Source organism: Sorghum bicolor, chromosome 7 (genome assembly GCF_000003195.3).
Source record: "Sorghum bicolor cultivar BTx623 chromosome 7, Sorghum_bicolor_NCBIv3, whole genome shotgun sequence".
Lineage (NCBI taxonomy): Eukaryota > Viridiplantae > Streptophyta > Magnoliopsida > Poales > Poaceae > Sorghum > Sorghum bicolor.
Genome location: NC_012876.2, coordinates 54,717,146 through 54,740,872, shown reverse-complemented (window position 1 = coordinate 54,740,872; position 23,727 = coordinate 54,717,146). Strand labels below are relative to the sequence as shown.

At 45.3% G+C, this 23,727-nt stretch overlaps 3 protein-coding genes and 2 long non-coding RNA genes across 7 annotated transcripts; 2 read left to right on the top strand and 3 right to left on the bottom strand.

Annotated features, from left to right (window-relative positions):
- Positions 1,160 to 2,560, bottom strand: LOC110436934. Its single transcript, XR_002454868.1, has 3 exons — positions 2,290 to 2,560; positions 2,136 to 2,194; positions 1,160 to 1,687 (listed from the first exon to the last, which is right to left on the bottom strand). It is a non-coding gene; the product is annotated as an uncharacterized LOC110436934 (long non-coding RNA).
- Positions 2,606 to 2,956, bottom strand: LOC110437287 (atherin-like). Its single transcript, XM_021465680.1, has one exon. The coding sequence runs from the start codon at positions 2,954 to 2,956 to the stop codon at positions 2,606 to 2,608; it is 351 nt and encodes a 116-aa protein (XP_021321355.1).
- Positions 13,701 to 15,362, bottom strand: LOC110437190. Of its 2 annotated transcripts, none has more exons than XR_002455388.1 (4): positions 15,168 to 15,362; positions 14,943 to 15,064; positions 14,295 to 14,831; positions 13,701 to 14,208 (listed from the first exon to the last, which is right to left on the bottom strand). It is a non-coding gene; the product is annotated as an uncharacterized LOC110437190 (long non-coding RNA). The 2 variants fall into 2 exon arrangements; XR_002455389.1 differs by having other exon boundaries at positions 13,701 to 14,203.
- On the top strand, positions 16,320 to 20,649 carry LOC8075626 (methylcrotonoyl-CoA carboxylase beta chain, mitochondrial). 2 transcript variants are annotated; one of them, XM_021464779.1, is made up of 11 exons: positions 16,320 to 16,692; positions 16,847 to 16,966; positions 17,496 to 17,930; positions 18,036 to 18,126; positions 18,315 to 18,547; positions 18,642 to 18,806; positions 18,905 to 18,976; positions 19,165 to 19,239; positions 19,328 to 19,459; positions 20,153 to 20,209; positions 20,332 to 20,649. In XM_021464779.1, the coding sequence occupies exons 1-11, from the start codon at positions 16,447 to 16,449 to the stop codon at positions 20,533 to 20,535; spliced, it is 1,830 nt and encodes a 609-aa protein (XP_021320454.1). In that variant the 5' UTR covers positions 16,320 to 16,446; the 3' UTR covers positions 20,536 to 20,649. The 2 variants fall into 2 exon arrangements, with proteins under 2 accessions (XP_021320454.1, XP_002445506.1); XM_002445461.2 differs by lacking the exon at positions 18,905 to 18,976 and having other exon boundaries at positions 16,447 to 16,692.
- On the top strand, positions 20,904 to 23,703 carry LOC8075373. The gene has a single exon (XM_002445460.2). It carries the CDS (start codon positions 21,120 to 21,122, stop codon positions 23,511 to 23,513), a length of 2,394 nt encoding a protein of 797 aa, XP_002445505.1. The 5' UTR covers positions 20,904 to 21,119; the 3' UTR covers positions 23,514 to 23,703.

Sequence of the window (23,727 nt, the reverse complement as noted above, 5' to 3'; positions counted from 1 at the left end):
TCTACTCTCTCAGTACCAAACATGAAATTTTTGCAATTTTGTCCTTTTTTGAAACTTTTTTTGTAATTAGACCCCTGGCGAAACAATTTTCAAAAATAGACCGGCGTCATGTAACAGCACGCCGAGGTTTCGAGTCTCGGCATTGTGTCCTATAACGCCTAGATAGTGCCACGTCATCGATGACCCTGGTCGTCGAAAACACGTGGTCGGGACCTCGACGTCAAGTAAGCTGACGCCGAGCCGCACACATTGGCGTTAGCTGTTGGCACGCCGAGGTCTGGGGCGCGGTGCTGGACGGCCCATTTTGGCCTGGCGGCCCAAACAGCTCGGTGTGCTGCCCGTTAGCGCTGAGCCACAGACCTAGGTGTTGATTCGTGTGACGCCGAAATATATACACGTGCAAAATAGAAGATTGCAAAGCCGCAAATTTTAAAGAAACAATCGTTGTATATATAAAAGCAGTGTCAGTTTGGAACAAATCTAGATCCAAGATCCAAGTTCAATTTTTTTTATATGTAGACTAAAGTAAAGGTATTCACTACAGGAAATAGGTGATTTTCCAAGTGCCTACGGCACTCGGCAAAAGCACTATTGCACTCAGCAAAGCCTTTGCCGAGTGCCGCACTCGGTAAAGACTTCTCGGCAAATTTTTCGTCGGTAAAGGGTTCTTTGCCGAGTGTCTTTTGTCGGGCAAGTGTCTCTGAAAGCCCTCGGCAAAGAAAAGTTACCGTGACGGCGGGTGTCTAACTAACGGTTGCTTTACCGAGTGTCTCCAAGGAAGGCACTCGGCAAATAATTAAATATTTTTTTCCGAATTTCTTTGCCAAGTGTCATACCCTGTAGCACTCGGTAAAGAAATTATTTTTTTTAAAAAAAAATCTTTGCCGAGTGCCCTGCCTGGAGGCACTCGGCAAAGAAATTAATTTTTTTAAAGAAAAGCTCTTTGCCGAGTGTCATGCCTGGAGGCACTCGGCAAAGAAATTAATTTTTTTAAAAAAAAAACTCTTTGCCAAGTGCTCTGCCTGGAGCCACTCAGCAAAGAATTTTTTTTTTTTTTGAAAAATCTTTGCCGAGTGCCCTGCTAGAAGGCACTCGGCAAAGAAAATATTTTTTTTGAAAAATCTTTATTTGTAAATTCTTTGCCTACCAAACAATCCTATCCTATAAACACTTTCTGCACATAGATAACACCATAACATCTGCAGATCCTAACAGAGGTAATAGCACAAGCATTACTACTGTTGCTTAAATCCCTAGCTAGCATCCAAAAACACTACTAAACTGAACTCAAACTAATTCTGGCAGGTGCATCTCCTACCCAAAAGCAGCAGCTTCCAAGAAACCAGCGGAGAATAAGCTAAGTAATTAGAATCAAGGCATTAAGCAGAGTGGTTTGCTGATCCAACAATTAGTGGTTCCTTTGAGCTTTTCCATTGCATCTTGGTCTTTCAATACACAAAGAAACATAAGTTCACTGACATGACTCAACTCTGCTCAAGATGGATGATCTAACTGAAAAAATAAATCAAAGATCCAGTTGGGGTTGCTATATACATCACTACTTGCTAAGAAGAATGCAATACAGAGAGCTATCATGTTAAGAAGAATGCAATACAGAGAGCTATCAGCTCAATTACAGAGTGTGTTCACCTGAGTTGAGTGTCTGCTCGTCTCCTCACCAATCTACCTAAGAAGAATGCAATTTACACAGAGTGAGTTACGATGGACAAAATGTTCAGCTAGCATTGGTGCATGTAATTCTCAAGATTATTTCCAGAAGTGCACAAAATAGGGAAAAAAATAGAAACATGTGACTGATTCATGATTGTCGACTCAAATAATCAACTCAGTCTACGGGCAACAGGGAAAAATATATTCAACCTTTTTCTCAGCACACATGTTATATCTCTAACCACACAAATAACAATCCTGAATTATTTATTACACATCTAAAATATATTTAAAATAATTTAATAGTCTACATGTCTTTAAATTCTCTACAAGCAATCATCAGGGAAACTTTCTAACATGGAATCCATTATGTATTGATCCTTGTGCATAAAGATTGAGTGTCTGAAGCGTGCTTAAGAAAACTGAAAAATGGGGGAAAGATCACTGCAGCATCAACTAATTACCTTCTAAAGATGATACAGAGGATCTGAAGGTTAGTGCCCACCTCTGTTTGCAGACACACCTGGCCGTAGGACATCACTCAATCAGACAACAGTATATGAAAACAATCAAACAACAAAGTTGCTACATGATTGCAACTTCCTGTAAAATACAAACCTATGCTCGTGTGACATATTTACATTGCCAAAGCTGGCGAGACAATCAGCTTGACATACTATTGTCTAATCTGTATGGCAAAGTCGAGATCACGAATCTGGAAATAGTAAGAGCTTGTTTCAGTAACAGAAAGCAAATAAACTTGATCCGAGACAAATAGCAGAACTGAAGACATCACTTTTCATCACCACACAGGATATCTAACAGAAAACAGATATGGCTACAATGTTTAATATCATAAACTAAACTACTAATCAGGTAACAACAGTTAGAGTACTTATGCCTGATGCACATGGCTGCGGCGGCCGGGGCGAGCTCAGGCGCGGACGGCCGCAGCGAACCGCGGGGGTCGCGGCGCGCCGAGGGCGGGCGCTACCGGCGCAGGGGCCGAAGGCGGGCGCGGGGGCCGCGCGCGGGTGCTGCGGCGGCCGGGGCGAGCTCGGGCGCGGACGGCCGCAGCGAACTGCGGGGGCCGCGGCGAGCCGAGGGCGCGCGCAGCAGCAGCCGGGGCGAGGTCGGGCGCACGGATGCAGGGCGCGGCCGCGCGGGGGCCGCGGGCGGGCGCTGCGGCGGCGAGGGCGAGGCCGGACGCGGGCGCTGCGGCGGCGGGCGCGAGCGGGGGCGGGCGCTGCGGTGGCGTTTGTGGGCAGGCAAGCCCGAGTGGCATGGCCGATTGGGGATTTTGTGCACCAGATCTGGCGCTCGATAGAACTTTTTTTTTTGAAAATTCATTTTTTATTGAGTGCAGCTGAATCAGACGCTCGGCACATTTTTTAATTTTTTTGTTTTGAAAATTATTTTTTTAATTCTTTAAAAAATATTTTTTGCCGAGCGCCTAATGTAACGACACTCGGCAAAGATAACAGCCGCAGTTTAAATTATTTTGAAAGAATATATTTTATTTTTATTTTTTAAAAAAAATATATATTTTTTGTCGAGTGTTTTGTTGGAAGACACTCGGCAAAGACAACCATCTCAGTTTTTATTTTTTTTTTCAAAAGACACATTTAATCTTTTCCGAGTGCTGTACGCAGTGGCACTCGGGAAAGGTTTTTTTATTTTTTTTATTTTTTACCTCTAAACTTTTTGTACTGACTTTACACTTTATTTTAAAGTGTATGTTAAAATTTTGCACGATTCTCAATAGATTTCCTATATATATTTAATTTATTTCGTTTAAACGTATTTTTTTCAAAAATACAATATTGAACTACAGGTGCATCGAATCATAGAATTCGATGATTGGAAAAATTATATTCAGGATACTTGTTATAGTTTGAGGCTATTTTTACGAGCATCTTATACATAAAACATGGCGACAAAGTTGCAGAAGAAATGCATTTTAATTATATAAATTACAAATAAATTCTGAAAAACTTAAAACCTGGCGACACGTCTTGACATCACATGAGGACACTACGATAAAATTTTGAGATTATTTTGTGAAAGTTGTTAAGTATGATAGTTATAAACCTACATCTCTCACTTTATTTCACATGTGATCACTTGTGAGATGTGTAGGTTTATAACTAACGTACATGACAACTTTTGTGAAACGTTCCCCAATTTTTATCATAACATCTACATGTGATGTAAAAACATGTCGCCAGGTTTTAAGATTTTCGGACTTTATTTCTAATTTATATAATTAAAATGCATTTCTCCCATAACTTTATCGTCATATTTCATATATAAGACGTTCAAAATTTCACGCGTGCTCTTGGAAATGGTCTCAAACTATAAGAAATATTGTGAATATCATTTTTCCAATCAACTAATTCTATGATTGGATGCACCTCTAGTTCAATATTGTATTTTCAGAAGAAATACGTTTAAGCGAAATAAATTAAATATATATAGAAAATTTATCAAGATTTGTGCCAAATTTTAACATATACTTCAAAATAAAATACAAAGTAAGTACAAAAAGTTTGGAGGCAAAAAAAATAAAAAATAAAAAAAATCTTTGCCGAGTGCCAAATTTGACACTCGGCAAAGAGCCCCATTGCCGAATGTCTTCTAATGACACTCGTCAAAGATTGACGGTGTGTACCATCGTTAGCCTTTGCCGAGTGCCAAGGTTTGCTGACTGTCTGGCACTCGGCAAAGAGGCTCTTTACCGAGTGTCAGACTGTGCCGAGTGTCGAGCACTCGGCAAAGAGCGTCTTTACCGAGTGCCATGCTGTGCCGAGTGCGGCTCTCGGCAAAGAGCGTCTTTACCGAGTGCCATGCTGTGCCGAGTGCGGCTCTCGGCAAAGAGACTCTTTGCCGAGTGCCCGAGTTTTGGCACTCGGCAAAACATATGACACTCGGCAAAGTTTGAGTTTCCTGTAGCGATTCATATACTTATATTTAGTCTAAGATATAAATAAAATGATCCGTTTACATGTTTTTAGTGTACGTGCAGCTCTAGATCTAAATTTTCTTGAAGCTACAAATTCTGCGATCTAGAAATCCATGATTTTTTTTTGATATGGAGCTCTATCAAAAATGGCCCTAATAACATAGAGTCAAAGGCACAAACAGAACTCATGTTAGAAACTCTTCAAGCTACTATCAAACAAGGTACTCCATGGAGGATTTCATAAAAAGTTTATAAGTTGATTTCTTTATGCTCATGTTATAGAATTGTTTTCTATACTCTATATGCAAGCGTTTACTTCAGCAGTCCACTATCATTTGTCACTAACAATTTAAAGCAAAACCTCACTAGCTATTTCTCTTAACATGCAAGACGTCCACCTCAGCAGTCCACTATTATTTGTCACTAACAAATTTCTCTTGACATGCAAAGTATCCATCTTAGTAGTCCACTATCATTTATAATTAAAGTTCACTAGCACAAGATTTATGATATCCACGTTAGCGAGACACATCATCCACTATAGATACAATTTCCACAATTATATTAATAAATCTATAAATATATTATATCATATTTCTGTATTACAATACCGTACATATAGATTCTTCCTTCATACTTGCGGCAACGCACGAGAAATCCTCCTAGTTTCATATAGGAAGTAAGCCTAATTCAAGTTGTTCAGGTAGAAGCTTAATTCAGGTTATTTGTGTAGGAGGTGTGGTCATACATTCTAACCATCGAGGTTTCAATCCTTTTCAACTCAAAATTGGGCACTTGACCACTGCTCAGGTGATAGGGGTGGGAGTGTGCTAATGCATCACAACCACCTAACTCTTAGTCCTCTTTGACATAAAATTACTTCTTAACGAAAGAACTACATCCTGGAGAAAAGATGGGAGGAGAAGGAGTCACGGACACCAAAAGGACGGCAATATCGACGTCGACGGTTGGACAGGTTCTTTGGAGGGCACCTAGAGGCATGTGTCCTTTTTGTTCTTTGCCTCTTATTATGTTTGTTTCTTTTTTGTCACATTATTTTCTCTTCATCATGTTTTTTATAAACTAGTTGAATTCCTCGTATGTTGCTGCAGGATGTAAAACTAAACATTAGTACATGATTTCTTTTAGGTGGCGTTCGTCTTTTTTGAATGGAGACGGGCACCCTTTTTTACCGCCTCCATTATTCTCAGGCAGCCCCGCCTCCTAAACAACCACCTCGGTTAAATGTTAACAGAGGCGGTCGTCTTAACATGACCGTCACGGTTAATAACCCATTAACTGAGGCGGTTATCGTAGAGCAATTGCCTCCTTTAAATGATTAATGAAGGCGGTCAATGTTGCTAGACTGCCTTGGTTAATGGATTATTAATCGAGGAGGCGACCCTTCATTAAATGATTGTCCATAACCTTTGCACATGGTAAAATACTTGGACAAGCAACATGAATCCAAGAAAATTTTATTGAAAATCTTTGTAAAAAGGGTTGTCATCAATTACCAAAAAGGGAGAGATTGAAAGCCCTAGTTTGGTTTTGGATAATTGATGAAACCCTAGTACTAACCTCTATACTAAGCATGTGTAGACTTAATGAGGTTGGTACATGCCAAGTGATGGAGCAAGTGATGATCATGGTGATGATGGTGATGACCACAAGATGATCAAGTGCTCAACTTGGAAAAGAAGAAAGAGAAAAACAAAACCCTATGGAGATCAAGGCAAAGGTATTGCTTAGGGTTTTGGTTTTGGTGATCAAGACACCATAGAGGGTGTGATCACATTTAGGATAGATAGCCGTACTATAAAGAGGAGAATTCTTTGGCTAAGCGGTTATCAAGTGCCAGTATGTGTCATTGTTCATGTGCATGCATTTAGAACCTAGTGAGCTAACTTAACTCCTTCGAAGAAAATGATTGTGAAAATACTAACACACGTGCACTTGTTGGTACACACGTTGTGGTGTTGGCACACTTTGAGAAGGAGGTGGAGTTTGAAGAGTAGAGAGAGGGTGGGTTCCTCTCTCCCTCCCGCCGAGCTTGCGAGGCGGGATTCGGCGCTTTTGAGAAAATGAAGTGCATATTTTCTATTGCGCCGGTGGGAAAGTTGGACAAGTCACGGGAGTGTTCCTCACTGAGAAACACTCACCGGACGCTGGCCGTTGAGGCACCGGACGCAGAGGCTGTGCGTCCGGTGTGCTGTGGTGCTAGGGTTAAGCACCGGACGGTGAACACCGGACGCAAGGGAGCTCCTGTTCATGCGTTCGGTGCTATCTGACTTCTACGAGTGAAGCTGTCTGGAAGCACCGGACGCTAAGGGAGCGTCCTGAAAGCCCAAGTTTGGTTTTGGTAATTAATGACACCAAGTTGCTAATGCCTTTTATTTAAGTGATTTTGAAAGTGCATCTAGCCCTTTGTGGGTTTTGGTGAATTGAATGACAATATGATTAACTGTCTAATAAGTTTGCTAAGTGTTGAACAGGATATTGAGTCTATTGCATATACTTGTGGATTGTGTATTAACAAGTATGTTCAAAGCTCAACAAGCAGGCAAACTTGATGATATGCCACATATTGTTGAAATGAAGGCCAAATTGTGTATTGTTGTATTAGAGGATTATGGAAACAATCTAGGTCAAGCAAAAGACAACAATGCAAATAAAATCTATGGAATGGCTTATACGCTGTGGGCTATCATAACATCATGAGAAAGCAAGCATATTTGACAAATGGCAAAAGAGACATGAGTTGATGTTCTTGGATTGGTCTCTACAATGGCTTGATTTTCACGAACAAGAAGAGCTTGATAGTGAACTAGGTTTGATCAATCTAGAAGTATGAAGATAAAGATTGAAGTGAGTATTGAGTGTCAAGCCAAAATAGAGAGGATATAAGGAACTGTGAATTGGCTTGACCATATTGATGTTGATCCATATATGTCTCTATGTGAGTCAAACTGAAGCTTGATTGATCTCAATATTTATATCTAGAAGATATTCAAGCAAGGATCACAATATTGAAGAAATGATTATTCAATGGATACTTAATGTGATATGACTTGAGTATGGCTTGATAAGGTGAAGATAGCAAGGAAAGGGCTTCGAGGGACTAAGCTGAGGTGAAGGGATAAGTGATGGCTTAAGGACCGAGGTACCATGGCTAAGGTGAAGAAGAGAGTACTTGCATTGAGTCGAGGAACTAATCAAGCTATGAGGAGTCATATTGTGTTGAGGATCAAATCTTTAGTAGAAGTGACTTGAAGCCATGGAGGTGAACTCATATGTGTTGAAATGGGTCAAGTCACATGCTCAAGGTGTGTTTGCTCAAAGAAAGGAGACAAGTTGATTGCAACCCTTTATGGAGTAATATTAAGAAGAAATGACATATGAAGACATTGAAGACTCAAGTGATCAAATTAGTTATATTCTCTTGTTCTTGAGTATAGGTATGCCGTACTATTAAGGGGGATGCAATACGAATGATAGACAAGTCTCAAGTGCTCCAACTAACCGAACCCAAGTGCTAACATGAGAGAAAACACTTAGAACTGCACCTGCACAAGTTGATCTTGGAGCTTGTTCTCTGCAGGGTTGGATAGCCCATGAAACAAGCTTTCCGAAAAGTCCAAGATCACTGCAAACGGAGTTCGTAGTAAAAAGTTATGGCTTTTTCCGTAAGGTGACCTGTGCTGTTTTTACAAGGACGGCAGTGCCGCCCATTATGGGCGGCAGTGCCGCCCCTGTACAGTCACAACGGCTAGTTTTCAAATCCTAACAGCTAGTTTGAGTGGGATGAGTATATATACCCATCCCACTGCTTCTGGTCGTGCTGCTGATGCTCCAGACTTTCCCAACCTTTGCAAAGCCTCTCCCTAACCCTCTCTTTGTGAGAGTATTGTGCTTAGTGCATAATTTAGTGTTGGGGCTGTGTGATTAAGAGCTTGAGAGTAGATTAGAGCAATCCTAACCTTGAGCACTTGCCGGGCTTCGTCGATCTTCGTTGTGCATTTGTTACTCTTGGAGGTGAAGCCTCCTAGACGGCTAGGCGTCGCCCGGCGAGCTCCCGTGCTTGTGGTGAGCAGCGGGAATAGTTTGTAATCATCTCTTGCAGCTAGTGAAATCACCCCTCCTTCAAGAGGTAACACTCTTGTTTGGAGAACGAGGGAAGGGCAAGCCATTGGTGGCAAGCCGGTCCTTGTGTGGGCACCTCAACAACGTGGACTTAGGCCAGCCTTAGTGGCGACGCCGAACCACGGGATAAATATTGTGTGCTGATTTATTCTTGCAATATTGTTGTTGAGGTGATTGTAGGGATTGTGGCCGATCTACTTGGTGGTACCTGTGTTGCTGCATATATCTGTTATTTAGTGACTAACATACTTGCAGGAAGCTAGGAAATTTATCTGATCTAAATTTCCTTGGTTGAATCTGATAGAGTTTTGAGATGAAACTTGGTGGTACCTCTAAGGCCGGCAGTGCCGCCCTCTAATCTGATAGAGTTTTGAGTTGAAACTTTGCAGATTTGTCACTAGATATCTCAAGTACATCTTCACAAAGTTTGGGCTCCGTTGGACTCACGGTTGCAGGAAGGCAGTGCCGTCCTCAAAGGGAGGCAGTGCCGCCCTAAGTTTTAGTTTTTGATTGAGCAAAATTTTTGCAGGCCTATTCACCCCCCCTCTAGGCCTCCTCGGTGACATCAAGGTCCTTTCAGATTTGAGTTAGGCATAGCAACACATGTGATGAAGGTGCATGGTGGCATGGAAAGGTAGCCACATGATTACAAAGAGATGAAGCATGAAGTGGAGATCATGGTGATAGACGAGGAGCAAAGTTATCAAGGCAAAGGTATAAACATAGGGTTTTACTTTTGCCGGTCTAAGATGAGTAGAGAAGTGATTGACCGGGTTTAGGATAGATAGCCGACTATCAAGAGGGGAAATCACGGTCATCTCTCGAATCAAGTGCTACTAGGTCTACATCTTGAGCATATGCATTAGGATCTAATAAAGTGCTAACTTAACTCCTTTGGCGAAAATGTTTGTGAAATGCTAACACACTTGCACTTTGGTGGTGGACACTTGTTGGTGTTAGCACATTTGCAAAGGAGGTGGAGTTCCTAGGGTTGAGAGGGGTTTGGGTTCCTCTCTCCCTCCCGCCGAGCTTGCGAGGCGGAATTCGGCGCTTTTGAGAAAATTAATTGTATATTTTCTATTGCGCCGATGGGAAATTTGGAGAAGTCACGGGAGTGTTTTCTCACTGAGAAACACTCACCGGACGCAGTGCGTGGAGGCACCGGACGCCGGCCAGAGCGTCCGGTGTGTTGTCAGTGTTTAACCCCGCTAGGGTTGAGCACCGGACGCACTGTGGTAGCGTCCGGTGGTTAGCGTCCGGTGTGCGAGCGTTTTGCGACCCTCTCTGCGTATGGGTCCGGTGAGCACCGGACGCTACCGGTGCTTAGCGTCTGGTGACCCGTAGGTTTGTGGAACTCTCTACGCATGAGTCCGGTGTGGATCTGCAGAGCGTCCGGTGATCCGCAGGTGACCGTTAGGATCTGACACGAGAGATTCAGGATGGACACGTAGCCAACTCTAGTGCACCGGACGCAGGGGGTCGAGCGTCCGGTGCTCACTTGGTAGCGTCCGGTGCCCCCGTTTTCAGCCCAGTGAAAACAGCCAACGGCTAGTTTCTTTGAGGGAGCTTATAAATAGTTGGTGGCCGGCTTTGGGAGGTTCTCTCTTGCACATTTGATTACTTGAGGCATACATTGAGCTAGAACACTCCCTCCACTCATCTCCTTGCTTGATTGCTCATCCTAGTGAGATTGAGTGAGATTCAAGTGCATTGCTTTGAGAGTTGCATTTAGTGGCACTTGATTCTTGAGTTTGCTGCGGATTTCTTGTTACTCTTAGGTGTTTCCCGACGCCCTAGACGGCTTGGAGCAGCGGTGGTGTTGAGCTCGTGATTGGAGATTGTTTCGAGCCTCACCAAGTGATTTGTAAGGGGTTCTTGAGCCTTCCCCGCGGGAGATCGCAATTGGCTACTCTAGTGGATTGCTCGTGGCTTGGAGGATCCCCATCTTGTGAGTGGATGTGCGGCACCCACTGAGGTTTTGACTTTGGATTGCCAATTAGCTCGTGATCCATCAAGTGGGTGTATCGCCACAACGAGGAGTAGCTTGCCGGAAAGCAAGTGAACCTCGGTAAAAAATCTTGTGTCATCTCTTGCCGAGGTCTCTCTTGTGATTGTGTACGTGATTGATTGGATATATCTCATCTCTACAACATAGGTATAACAATCACTCTTCTCTCTTTACATACATGCCTACCTAGTTAGTTTAACTTGTGTAGCTTAGTTCTTGCTAGTATAGAGTTGTTGTGTAGCCTTCTCTAGTTGTTGTGTTTTTGTGTTTAGCCTTCTTGCTAGACTTGTGTAGGTGGCTTGCATAGCTTAGTTGGGCTAGTGCTAGAATAGCTTCGCCTTTTGTTTTACTAATCAACTTGTCTAGTTGAAGTTTGTAGAATTTTTAAATAGGCTATTCACCCTCCCTCTAACCATTTGGACCTTTCACGTCCGGTGGTGTGCGTCCGGTGGCCTGCGCGTTTTGCAGAGCTCTCTGAGTTTAAGTCCGGTTAGCACCGGACGGTCCGGTGCTCAGCGTCCGGTGACCCCGCAGTTTGCCTAGTGAAAGAGCCAACGGCTCTATTTGTTTGAGGGGCTATATATACGTGTTTGGACGGCTTGGGGCTAACTCTCTTGGAATTCTTGACTACTAGACGTGAGCCTAAACAAACACCTCCCACTCATCTCCTTCATAGATTAAACATCTTTGTGAGATTGGGAGTGATTCCAAGTGCATTTGCTTGAGTGATTGCATCTAGTGGCACTTGGGGATCATTCTAGCTGCGGTTTCCTTGTTACTCTTGGTGGTTGCCGCCACCTAGATGGCTTGGAGCAGCGGAGGAGCTTTGGCACGAGTTAGTGATTGTTCGTGGCCATCTCCCGGCGATTGTGAGGGGTTTGTGCCTACCTCGGCGGAGTGCCAAAGGCAATATTAGTGGATTGCTCGTGTCATTGAGCTACCTCACTTGTGGGTAGGTTCTTGTGGTGTCCTAGTGAGGACGAGGTTCGTGCTACACCTCTTAGCCACCGAACCACCAAGTGTTGGTCGACACAATGGGGACGTAGCGTGCCGGCAAGCACGTGAACCTCGGGAGAAAATCGTGTGTCTCCATTGTGATTGTACTTTGGATTTCTCCCGGTGATTGGACTTTATATTATTGATTGGTTCATCCCCTCTACACGGTGGTATAAAGATCAAACCATCTCTCTTACTTTCTTGCAAACTAGAGTAGCTTACCTACTTGTATAGAAACTTTAGGTAGCTCTCTTGTGTAAGTAGAGACATAGCTCTTTGTGTGTCTAGTGATCATATCAACTAGAATTGTTGGATAGGTGGCTTGCAAACACCCCTTTAGAGCTAGAGAAAAAGCTTCGGTTTGTTATTTACTAACCTATTGCTCTAGTGTTTTTGTAGAATTTTTAAATAGGCTATTCACCCCCCTCTAGCCATTTTAGGACTTCCAAGTGGTATCACCGCTTCCCTCACGGTGCGGCCTCGCGCCCTCCCTCTTGGTGTGGCCTCCTGGCTCGGCACCTACGGCCTATGGCGGTGGATCTGCAGGCGCGTGAGCAAGGGCCAGATCTACGACCCCAGCGGTGGATATACGCCCTCGTCAACATATCTGCATCGAGGGCCACGTGTGGCGTGGAGCAAGTGGAGGGGCGCTCCCAGCAGCAGCAGCACACCTTAGCGAGTCAAATCCCGACAGATCCTGGCAGACCGAGGCAGATCCGATGACCCTACAAGAGTCGCACCCTCTTTCCTCTTCCTCCCTGTGGATCTCGGTGGCTAGCGGTGGAGGCATCGATGCAACGGATCTAGCGAGCGGCGATGGCGCACGCACGGATGGGTTGCAGACTCGATTGGGCCTGACAGTGGGACTGGCTCGCTAGTTTTTATTTTTTTTAATTCATTAATAGAAGAGGGCAGCTTAATGCAACCGCCTCCATTAAATAATTAATCGATGCGAGCGAGGCAACGCCTCCGTTAAGCCTCCATTAATCGAGGCCTTCGATCGGAGGCGGTTGCAATGTCCGCCTCCATCTATTAAAAATACTATAGTAGTGGAATGATATAAATACTAAAATAGATTATTCAGTCAGACTCTTGTTAAAATATAAAGTATAAAGTATGTGTACAAACACATACGTGAACAAAAAAAACCATAAGCTCTGACAAATATATTCATTTTTCCTAATTCTTAGGCATAGGTCAATTTGGACATTAGGCATAACATAAACTAGGAGGATTTCCCGTGCGTTGCCGCGGGTATGAATGAGGAATATAAATATATAACTCTTTAGCATAATTGTAGAGATTGTATCTATAATGGATGATGTGTCTCGTAGATGTGAATATCATAATCCTTGTGCTAATGAACTTTAATGCAAATAATAGTAGTTGTTAAGATGCATACCTTACATATCAAGAGAAAATTGATAGACCGCTAAGGTGGACGTTTTGCATTTTAAGAGAAATAGATAGTAAGATTAATAGTGCATTGCTGAGGTGGACGTCTTGCATGTCAAGAGAATTAGATAGTGAAGTTTTACTTTTATAAAAGTTATAGATAAATCTGAATATATTCTTCAAAGAATGCATTACGAATGATTTAGAGGCCCGTAAAGAAACCAAGCGCCCTCATCACCAACATGAGTGAGCCAGAACTGCTCTTCGATGTTGACAAGCCTATCCTTGCCGAGCGAGGCAAGGTGAGATTGCCGGGCAAACTAAGGGCATGTTTGGTTCATGGCCACACATTGCCATGCCTAACCTTAAGTAGTAGCCACAAGTGTGGCAAGCCATAAACTGTGGCAAAAACAAGGTGTTTGGTTTGTGACTAAGGTTTGGCAAAATAAATGTGGCTGCTGTTTGGATAGTTACCACAAAAGCATGGCAAAATATTGTGGCATGTGTTTGGTTTGCAACCACAAATGAATGAAAAATACCTCATTGTCATAGTAGGATCACACTCATTTTTCAGAGAACAACATATATATACATATATGTAGAAGGTTTAAGCCTAGGAGATTTATATTACAATACTAATTACAAAATCAGCAACTAGCCAAGCATGGCTCATTACAGCCCAGGCAAAGTGAGCACACATCCAACATGCCATCAGTCTTCACGACAATCAAACTAAGCACATAAATAAGTTTCTGGGCACACAATATGATCAGCCACCATAAGTCATGATCACAAGCAAAATAAGCACCCAGCTAAGTTCTTCGACATGGCACAAAATATGACCAGCCAACCTCACAAGCCTTCAAAGGTTAATGCCTTCCTTGTCACATAAGAACTTGAACACCCAAGCATGTAGAGTAGCATCACTTGCATTACACAACCAGCCACGCTTACCTTTATTCTCCTTGGAAGATAAGTGCTCACCAACAAGAACCCTCTGATCTGATGTCATTGGAATTGCCTCTAGTCTTCCCTACGAAAATAATTTTTTTTAATATAAATTAGATGGCCATGACACCTAAAGTAAACTAGAAACATTGATTTACAAATGAGATGTACCTCAAAATAAGGGTGAAATCTGCCCGAAGAACTTGTTATCTTTGAGTGTGTCTCAATGGATGTCATGCATATGAGGTCACGACCAAGGGTACAAAGGGCATCTAAAACATGATGAAAGTACCTACTAACCGTTTCACTTGACCTCATGAACTCAAAACCAATTGATCTATTTGACCAATGGTGCCCAACACAATGGATAAACATGGCAACTTGTTCCTCTATTGTTACATGAAAAGTGTCCTCTAGCAAGGCACGTGATCTAAGTTCAACACATAGTTTATGAAAGACAGCTTTCCGCATACGCAACTCACTTATGCAATGGGCCTCTGTACCATGATATAAACGATTTAGACGTGCCAATCTATCAACATCTCTATCTATCATGGGACCATAAGTTATGGCCCTTCTTCTTTTTCTTGATTTAATCCTATACAGATGCATGGCTAGACACACAAGAATACCAGCAATTAATCTTCTCCTCCATATATATTGGCAGTAGTCCAAGTAATACTGCACGTATAATTTTCTTTGACCCATCTAAAACATATGTTAAAAAATATGAAATCAGCAATAAACTAGAAAGAAGCATCACAATGTTGAATTATTCCTCCATCAGAAAATGAATGGCAAAGGGGGAAATAAAATTACCTTCTCTGTTGACAAGAGGTTTCCGAACTTGAACCTTCTTGATCTGAAGGGACTGGTTGTTGCGCATCACCAAGACCACAAGATGGATGGATCTACACCTCGTTCACTGAGCTGTTTCAGATCTGCACACATGGAAGAAAACCATAGCTAAAGTATCACCAGGTCTAGACACATGCATACACACAGAGAAGATGGGAAGCTGAAACTCAGGGGATGTCTGGTTACCTCGTCAATGGCCTACCCCTACCGGTGGTGCTCTCCTGGCACACAGAGGCGCGCGGCCCTCCTGCGGTGATGGCGTGGTGGTCCGGCGATGCACGCGGCGCCCTCACGCGACCCCACAGCGGCGTCCTCGCGCGGCCTCCAGGCGGCGTCCTCGCGCGGCCTCCGAGCGGCGTCCTCGCGCGGCCCCGAGCGGCGCCCTCGCGCGGCCCCGAGCGGCCTCCGAGCGGCGTCCTCGCGCGGCCCCGAGCGGCGCCCTCGCGCGGCCTCCGAGCGGCGCCCTCGCGCGGCCCCGAGCGGCCTCCGAGCGGCGCCCTCGCGCGGCCTCCGAGCGGCGCCCTCGCGCGGCCCCGAGCGGCGCTCGCGCGGCCCTCGCTCGGCCCTCCGGTGGCGCCTGCGCTCCGTCCCCTTCCCTACGGCCGGTGGAGGCGGACAGGATGAGGATGAGGAGGAGTCGGGGCGGGTGCGGTAAAATACTGGGCGAGATGCCTTTTTCGACGCGGTAAAGGCGCGCCACGGAGTCTATGGCGGCAAAATCGGCCGCCAAAGCCCGCCACACTTTACTTTCGTGAAATCTGTGGCGAGGGCGGTTTCGTGGCTGTGGCGACCTTACTTTTGCTCTGAACCAAACACTTACCAAAAATCATGTGGCCAACTTAAGTTTAGGCGTGGCAACATGTGGCCACGAACCAAACAGGCCCTAACTCCCTAGATCATCGTGGTCCATGCCTCCCGGCGGCGACGCCGCGATAGGGGCACAGTCTTTCCCAACTTCGGCCTTGTTTAGTTACGAAAAGTGAAAAATTTTCGGTACCGTAGCACTTTTGTTTGTTTGTGACAAATATTATCCAATCATGGACTAACTAGGATCAAAAGATTCGTCTCGTGATTCATATTTATTATCCAATCATATTTAGTTTTTATTTTTGTCTATATTTAGTGTTTTATATATGTGTCATAAGATTCGAGGTGACGGGGAATCTTGAAAACTTTTTGGTTTTGAGAGTGAACTAAACAAGGCCTTCCCATCGTGCTCTGCCTCCGCTCCCATGCTCTGCCAGACTGCCGCTGCAATAATAAAGCTTATCCATCCATGTCTGGTGGTGTGCCCCAGCGCGGCGTCTAGTCAGACCACTATCCGCCCCGACTTGCGTGCACCAGCAGCGCGGCCGTGGCGCAGCAGGCTGCACACTCCAGCCCAGCAGCAGCACTGCAGCAGTAGCGCCACCAAAACTCCCACGAAGCCGGGGAACCCCACCCACGACCACGAGCCTAGTCTACTATGCTCAGCCGACTCGCCGCGGCGCGGCGGCAGCAGCTGCTGCTACCCGCGCGCGGCGCCCCGGCCGTCGCGTTCGCGTACCGCTCCTCCTCGACAGCGGCGGCCGCGGTCCACGGGGCCGCGGCGCCCGCGCCCGCCTCCGCCTCCGTGCTCCCGGACACGCTCGACAGGGGCTCCGACGCCTACCAGCGCAACGCCGCCGCCGTCGGCGGGCTGCTCTCCGACCTGCGCGCCCGCGTCTCCCAGGTGCTGCTGCTGCCCACCCCCCCCCCCCCCACCCCCCCGGCGTCGTTTCCTCGATCGCGCTCTCTCTTCCTCGAGCTCGCTTTGTGTCTCCTGATTGAAGACGGAGAGTGTGGTGTGGTGTTCCCCCCCTTGTGGCCTTGTGCTTGTGCTGCAGGTGCTGCGCGGTGGAGGCGTCGAGGCGGTGAGGCGGAACGCGGCGCGGGGGAAGCTGCTCCCGCGGGACCGCATCGACCGGCTGCTCGACCCCGGCGCGTCCTTCCTCGAGCTCTCGCAGGTTCGCTCGGCCTCTCGTTTTCCCTGCGTTGATCAGGCCGCATTATTGTGAAGCGAACGCAATTTCTGTATGATTGGCCCAGCCCGTAATGCTATGGATTTGGGATTAGGGTGTGCAAGAGGCTTAAATTTCCGCAGATTATTTGTAGTTATGGGCTGCTGTTCAGTATTCACCCCCTTTTTCAGCAAACGATTGCAATCGAGGTAGCATAGCAATGCTCCTCCATGAGCCATGATATATCGCCCATTTTGTGACTCCAAAGTCTAAACGGTAGTATTGTGGCACCACAACCCTGTCCTCCTGAATTTTGTATCAGCTTCATATACTAGGCCTGCATGTTGTGGTTGGACATGAGCTACTTAGACACGCGGTGTCTTCCCAAGTTCTACCAGTGCCCTGGACCCAAGTGCCTCTGCATTTTTTGCAGTGTCAGTATCTAGGAGGATGGCCTAGAATATAAACTATTGTTTTCATTGCTCTACTTCTTGTTCTACACTGCAACTGTTGATGTTAAGTTCTTACTATACAGCTTGCAGGCTCAGATGTTTATGGTGAAGCATTACCATCCGCAGGTATAATAACTGGCATAGGACCTGTTCATGGACGATTATGTATGTTTGTGGCCAATGACCCGACCACTAAGGGTGGCACATACTATCCTCTTACTGTCAAAAAGCATCTGCGGGCACAGGAAATAGCTTCCGAGTGCAAACTGCCTTGCATCTATCTCGTTGACAGCGGAGGTGCTAATCTCCCCAGGCAGGCTGATGTTTTCCCTGACCGTGAAAATTTTGGCCGAATATTCTACAATCAAGCTAAGATGTCTTCAGACGGTATCCCTCAGATTGCATTAGTCTTAGGATCTTGCACTGCTGGTGGGGCTTATATTCCTGCAATGGCGGATGAGAGTGTTATAGTTAAGGGAAATGGAACTATATTTCTAGCGGGTCCGCCACTTGTAAAGGTCAGTATTCTCTGGCAACCATTTTGTTTATTTTGTACATTATGAGATGAGATATTGGGCAGTGCCTGAATCATGCCTTAAAGTCTAAAAGACCAAATTTTGTAGGCTGCTACAGGAGAGGAGATATCTGCTGAGGACCTTGGTGGAGCATCAGTACATTGCAAGGTATCAGGAGTCTCAGATCATTTTGCACAAGGTAAAGTTTAACAGCACTTACTGCATCATATGAATGGAATTAATTCCCTCTTGGAAATTTGACATACTTTAAAGTCTTATATTTGTTTTACCATAGGTGTTCATCTTATTTATTATTCTGTTTTAGTTACATTTCAATTGATGCTGGTTTTATATATTAGACAACTCCCACAATGTTAATTGATGTAGATGAACTTCATGGGCTTGAGTTGGGGCGAAACATTGTGAAGAACCTGCACTTAGCTGCTAAAGGAACAAATATTCAAAGTTCTGCTTGTGGTTACCAAGAGCCATTGTACGATGTAGAGGAACTTCGCTCAATTGCACCAGCTGATCTGAAACAGTCCTTTGACATTCGTTCAGTAATAGCCCGTATTGTTGATGGAAGTGAATTTGATGAGTTCAAAAAATTGTATGGAACAGTAAGGATTTCGTTTTGGTTGAATTTAGCTGTCATTTGCATTCTGCATCTTATGCATTGTGCAACTCAATTTGTTTTTCTTTAAATTTATGCAGACACTAGTGACTGGTTTTGCAAGGATATGCGGGCAACCAGTTGGAATTATTGGAAACAATGGCATTTTGTTTACTGAGTCAGCGCTAAAGGGCTCCCACTTCATTGAATTGTGTGCTCAGCGGCATATTCCTTTGATTTTCCTTCAAAACATTACTGGGTTCATGGTATGGTATTCCATTTACTCTTCAAATTACTTCTTTGAGCTCTTTCATTTCATATCCCACTATACACATAGTACACAGACTTATTATTGTATTGGCAGTTTTTAGGGCAAATCAAAATTATTACCTACATAGACTTATTGATTATGCAAAGGGACTATGTTCATGGAAAGGTACCTTTAACGAGTGCAGAATATAGAATTCCATAGTTTACGTTGATAGAGTGCAAGATTTTGTACAGTATGGTTGGATTCTAAAACTTGACATGCAAATTAGTATTATCAAGTATGACTATGAGACATTTAATCTTTTTGAAGGACAGTATCATGTTCACTGTTGGTTTTCCTGCTGACTGCTGTAGGTCGGGTCGAAGTCTGAAGCTAGTGGAATTGCCAAAGCTGGAGCAAAGATGGTCATGGCAGTTTCCTGTGCTAAGGTCACCCTTTCTAGACCCTTTGATGACTTATACAACAAACCTTGCACCAATGAAACTTGGCAATAATATATAATGCATGTGTACACAGGTTCCTAAAATTACAATAATTGTTGGTGGAAGTTTTGGTGCTGGGAACTATGGAATGTGCGGGCGTGCATATAGCCCAAACTTTTTATTTCTTTGGCCAACTGCTAGGATATCTGTTATGGGTGGCATCCAGGTAAGGGCCCTCACACAGTCACACTTGTTATTATTGTTATTGCAGCAACTAGACTGCCTTTACAAATCTAAAAGTGACCATGTTACCATTGCCTGGCAGAGAATGTCCATAATGTAATCGGGTCTTCATTGCCAATATTTTGATGCAAGGAAGATTGTGGCATTTGCTAATTTTTAGCGTTATCATAGCCTTTTGAAGATGTGTTATCAGTTCATAGGCATTAAGAAAAATGCGTTAAGGTGCATTAAACTCAGTCAGATTCGTTTGGAGTCTCAACACTAGCACTGCTCGAATCCTAATATTTAGAACTAGATACACTGTCCAGCTAACTTTTGTTGCCTGCAAATAAAAATAAAATATTGAAAACCATGCTTCCGTGATGCAAAAGAAGTGTGATGCAGTAAACTCTTTATATTGTGCCGAGATGCTGAAAGTTGTGGATTTTTCTGGAGTTTCTGTTTCTTGCCAGAGTCATGTTCTTCTGACCTTTAACATCTTCGTCCATATGAAGTTGTCACAATCATGCTGAACATTTTCCTGTATTCCATTCTAATTGCTTTCATGTAACCTCATGCAAAATTAAGCTGTGAATCCCGCAATATATTTTTCACTGTTGTGGAATGCTAATAAACACCGCAAAGCAGTACTATCAATCAACACTTCTTACTGTACCTTCCCTTGAACCTTTTTCAGGCAGCTGGTGTCCTCGCTCAAATTGAAAAGAACAACAAAAAGAGACAAGGAGTGGAGGTATACATATCATTACTTCCTTGTTTCAGAAAACACTAGACAGCTTTCACTCGTTGAAAGCTTGAAGGTCAAAATGACTCCTTTTACATGACGAGTTCAATTTTTTGTTGATATATATACAGTGGAGCAAGGACGAGGAAGAAGCCTTCAAGGCAAAAGTGGTGGAGGCTTACGACAGAGAAGGAAGCCCGTACTATTCCACTGCTAGACTATGGGACGACGGGGTCATCGACCCTGCTGACACCAGGCGGGTTCTCAGCCTCTGCCTCTCTGCTTCCGCCAAGCCGGTTCCGGAAGATACAAAATACGGTGTATTCCGGATGTAAATAAACGTGTATGAATAACGCAACCGTATTTTAATAAAAACGGCTTCCATGCGCCCAATGTGCGCGCTGGACTTTGCCTTCTGCACAAATAAAATTTCGCCCGGGTTTTCTGTCGTCGAAATGTGTGGCACGGGACAGACAGGCACCGTTTACCTAATATTTTGACTGATGGTACAAAAGTGTTCTTCATTTATTTTTTATTATTATACTACATGAATGGAAAGTGTTCTTCATCTGATATCCACTCTTTTGAAAAGACCAGCAATTAATACTGGTAGTTTGATATTTTTTTTTAGCAACAGTAGTTATTTTTTATTGCTTTTTTAGAATTATATATTTTTTTTATTGCTGGATGGTTTGAGTAAAATATTCAGCATGGCCCACTAGAATGTGGAGAAAATCTTGGGCCTATCATTGGTACAACTCGATTTCCGAGCCCAGCCCATCGTCTAGTCTAACCAACCAAACCAATGACCGTACCGCGAGGCAGCCAGTGACGAGCAGTCCACAGTCCACGCCTCTGCTCCCCCGGTCCACCGGCACCCCCCCGACGCCGTCCGTTCCCGATCCGCCCGCCGCCTCCCATGTCCGGCCGCCACGCGCCGCAACTCCGGCTGGCCGTGCCGCCGCGGCTCTCCGCGCATCCCTCCTTCCGCTTCCCCTCCACGCCGCTCCCCACCCCGTCGAAAGCCCGCGGCCTCCCCTACTCCTCCTCCGCCTCGCCGTCCTCCTCCCCCTACGCCGCCGCGCTCCTCCGCCTGCTCGTGCTGCACGCGCTCTTCCTCCTCGCGCCCGCCGTGCGCGCGCTCCCTTCCCTGGCCCACGCGCTCGCGCTCTCCCCGCCCCTCGCGCTGCTCTCGGCCGCTGCGCTCCTCCTCCTCCACTTCGCCGCCGCGTCCCGGAAGAATCACCACCAGCCTCACCACCCGTTCCCGGGGATCCCCGCTCTTCTCCGCCCGGCCCTCCTCCTCGCGCTCTCTATCCTCCTCCGGCTCGTGGCCCTCCGCTTCCTCCCCTCCCCGGGCCTCCTCGTCCTCGCGGACTCCGCCGGCTCCCTGCTCGCCCGCGCCCTGCGCCGGCCCTCCCGCCGCCGAGTCCTCTCCGTCGCCGTCGCCGCCTTATCCCTTGTCTGCATCTCCCCTTCCCCTTCTTTGATCCTCGCGATCCCCTTCGCCTCTGGCTTCCTTTCCTCGGCCGAACAATCGGCCGCGGCGCGGCATGCTACACGCACTCGGCGCGCCCGCGCGGCGGCATTTGCTCTCGCCGCTGCCTTCATCTCCGTGCCGGCGCTTGTGGGTCTCTCCCTTTTCGGAGGCAGCGATGCGGGCGATGCTCCTGACGGAGCAGTGTCTATCGGCCCGCTCTGGTGGCTGCTTCTTAACTCTGCCTTCTTTGGCATGGCTTTGGGGCGACGGCAGGAGCATGGCAGTGGCGGCGGTAGGCCGAGTGTGGATTTTGCAATGACATTCTTGTGCACTCTTGTTCTGGAACTGCTGTACTACCCAAAGCTTTCTTTACCCGGCTTCTTGATCTGTGGGTTCCTCTTGTGGATCGCCAGCAGGGAGCTGGCCCCTGCAGGATATGTGCAGCTTGGAACCGAAGATGTCTCGGAGTCAGTTTTTGAGGCAGTCATGGGGCCAGTTAGGCATATCTTGAGTGAGCGGAAATCGAGGAAGATTGCTGCGTTTCTACTGATCAATACAGCCTACATGTTTGTGGAATTTGGCAGTGGGTTCATGAGTGATAGTCTTGGGCTGATCTCTGATGCTTGTCATATGTTGTTTGATTGTGCTGCGCTGGCAATTGGTCTCTATGCATCCTACATCGCAAGATTGCCTGCAAATGGGATGTACAACTTTGGAAGGGGCAGGTTTGAGATTCTGTCAGGGTATGTGAATGCAGTGTTCTTGGTTCTTGTTGGTTCGCTGATTGTGTTGGAGTCGTTTGAGAGGATTCTTGAGCCTCGGGAAATATCAACTAGTAGTCTTTTGGCAGTTTCAATAGGTGGACTTGTTGTAAACATAATTGGATTGGTGTTCTTTCATGAGGAGCACCACCATGCTCATGGTGGTACCTGTTCTCACTCCCATTCACATTCTCATTCACATCATGGCCATGAACATCACCAACACCATGACCATGAAGATCATAAACATCATGATCATGATCATGATCATCACGGTGTTAATAATGTGAAGGGATGTTGTGATCATCATGGAGATGACAGCCATCGCCATGATCACCATGGCAATAGTAACAGTGAGGGCATTCATAACAATATCATGGATAACACCTGCAAGGAGAAGCATAGCCATAGCCATGGCCACGAGCATCATCACCATGAACATTCGGAACATTGCCATGAGAGCAGAGATCACGCTCATCAGAATTGCAACAGTAATAGTATTGAGCAACAGCTTCTTGACATTCCACTTAGCAATATATCTTCTCATGACACAGAAGGTCACTCTTCAAAAGCAGGATTGAGACCATCAGATTCTGGAAACAGAAATAAATCAGGACACCGGCATCACATTGATCACAACATGGAAGGAATCTTCTTGCATGTCCTAGCTGACACAATGGGAAGCGTTGGTGTTGTGATATCAACCTTACTGATCAAGTACAAGGGATGGCTTATAGCCGATCCCATATGCTCAGTATTCATTTCAGTAATGATTGTATCTTCTGTTCTTCCGCTGTTAAGGAATTCTGCTGAAATTCTGCTGCAGAGAGTCCCGAGGAGTCATGAAAAGGATTTGGCTGTAGCATTGGATGATGTTATGAAAATTGATGGTGTCCTTGGAGTCAACAATGTTCATGTATGGAACTTAACTAATACTGACATTGTAGGCACTTTTCATCTACATGTATCAGCAGAAGCTGACAAGTCTTCCATAAGAAGTAAAGCTTCACAGATATTTCAAGAAGCTGGGGTTCAAGATCTGACTATCGAGATTGAGTGTGTTAAAAGGTAGCAAAAGTTGTTGATAGCATAGGATACATAGAGAAGTTTTTTGGTACTCCATACAGGAGCCATCCGTTTCAAGTGTGTCATGGAAGAAATTGTTTTCTAAATACAAATATGCAGCTTTTCATCCAGGAATAGCATACTCTGTTGTTGTGCATATTGATGAACCTTACAACTAATTAGTTGTCCTCCTATCATCCTATGGACCTGATAACATTTCT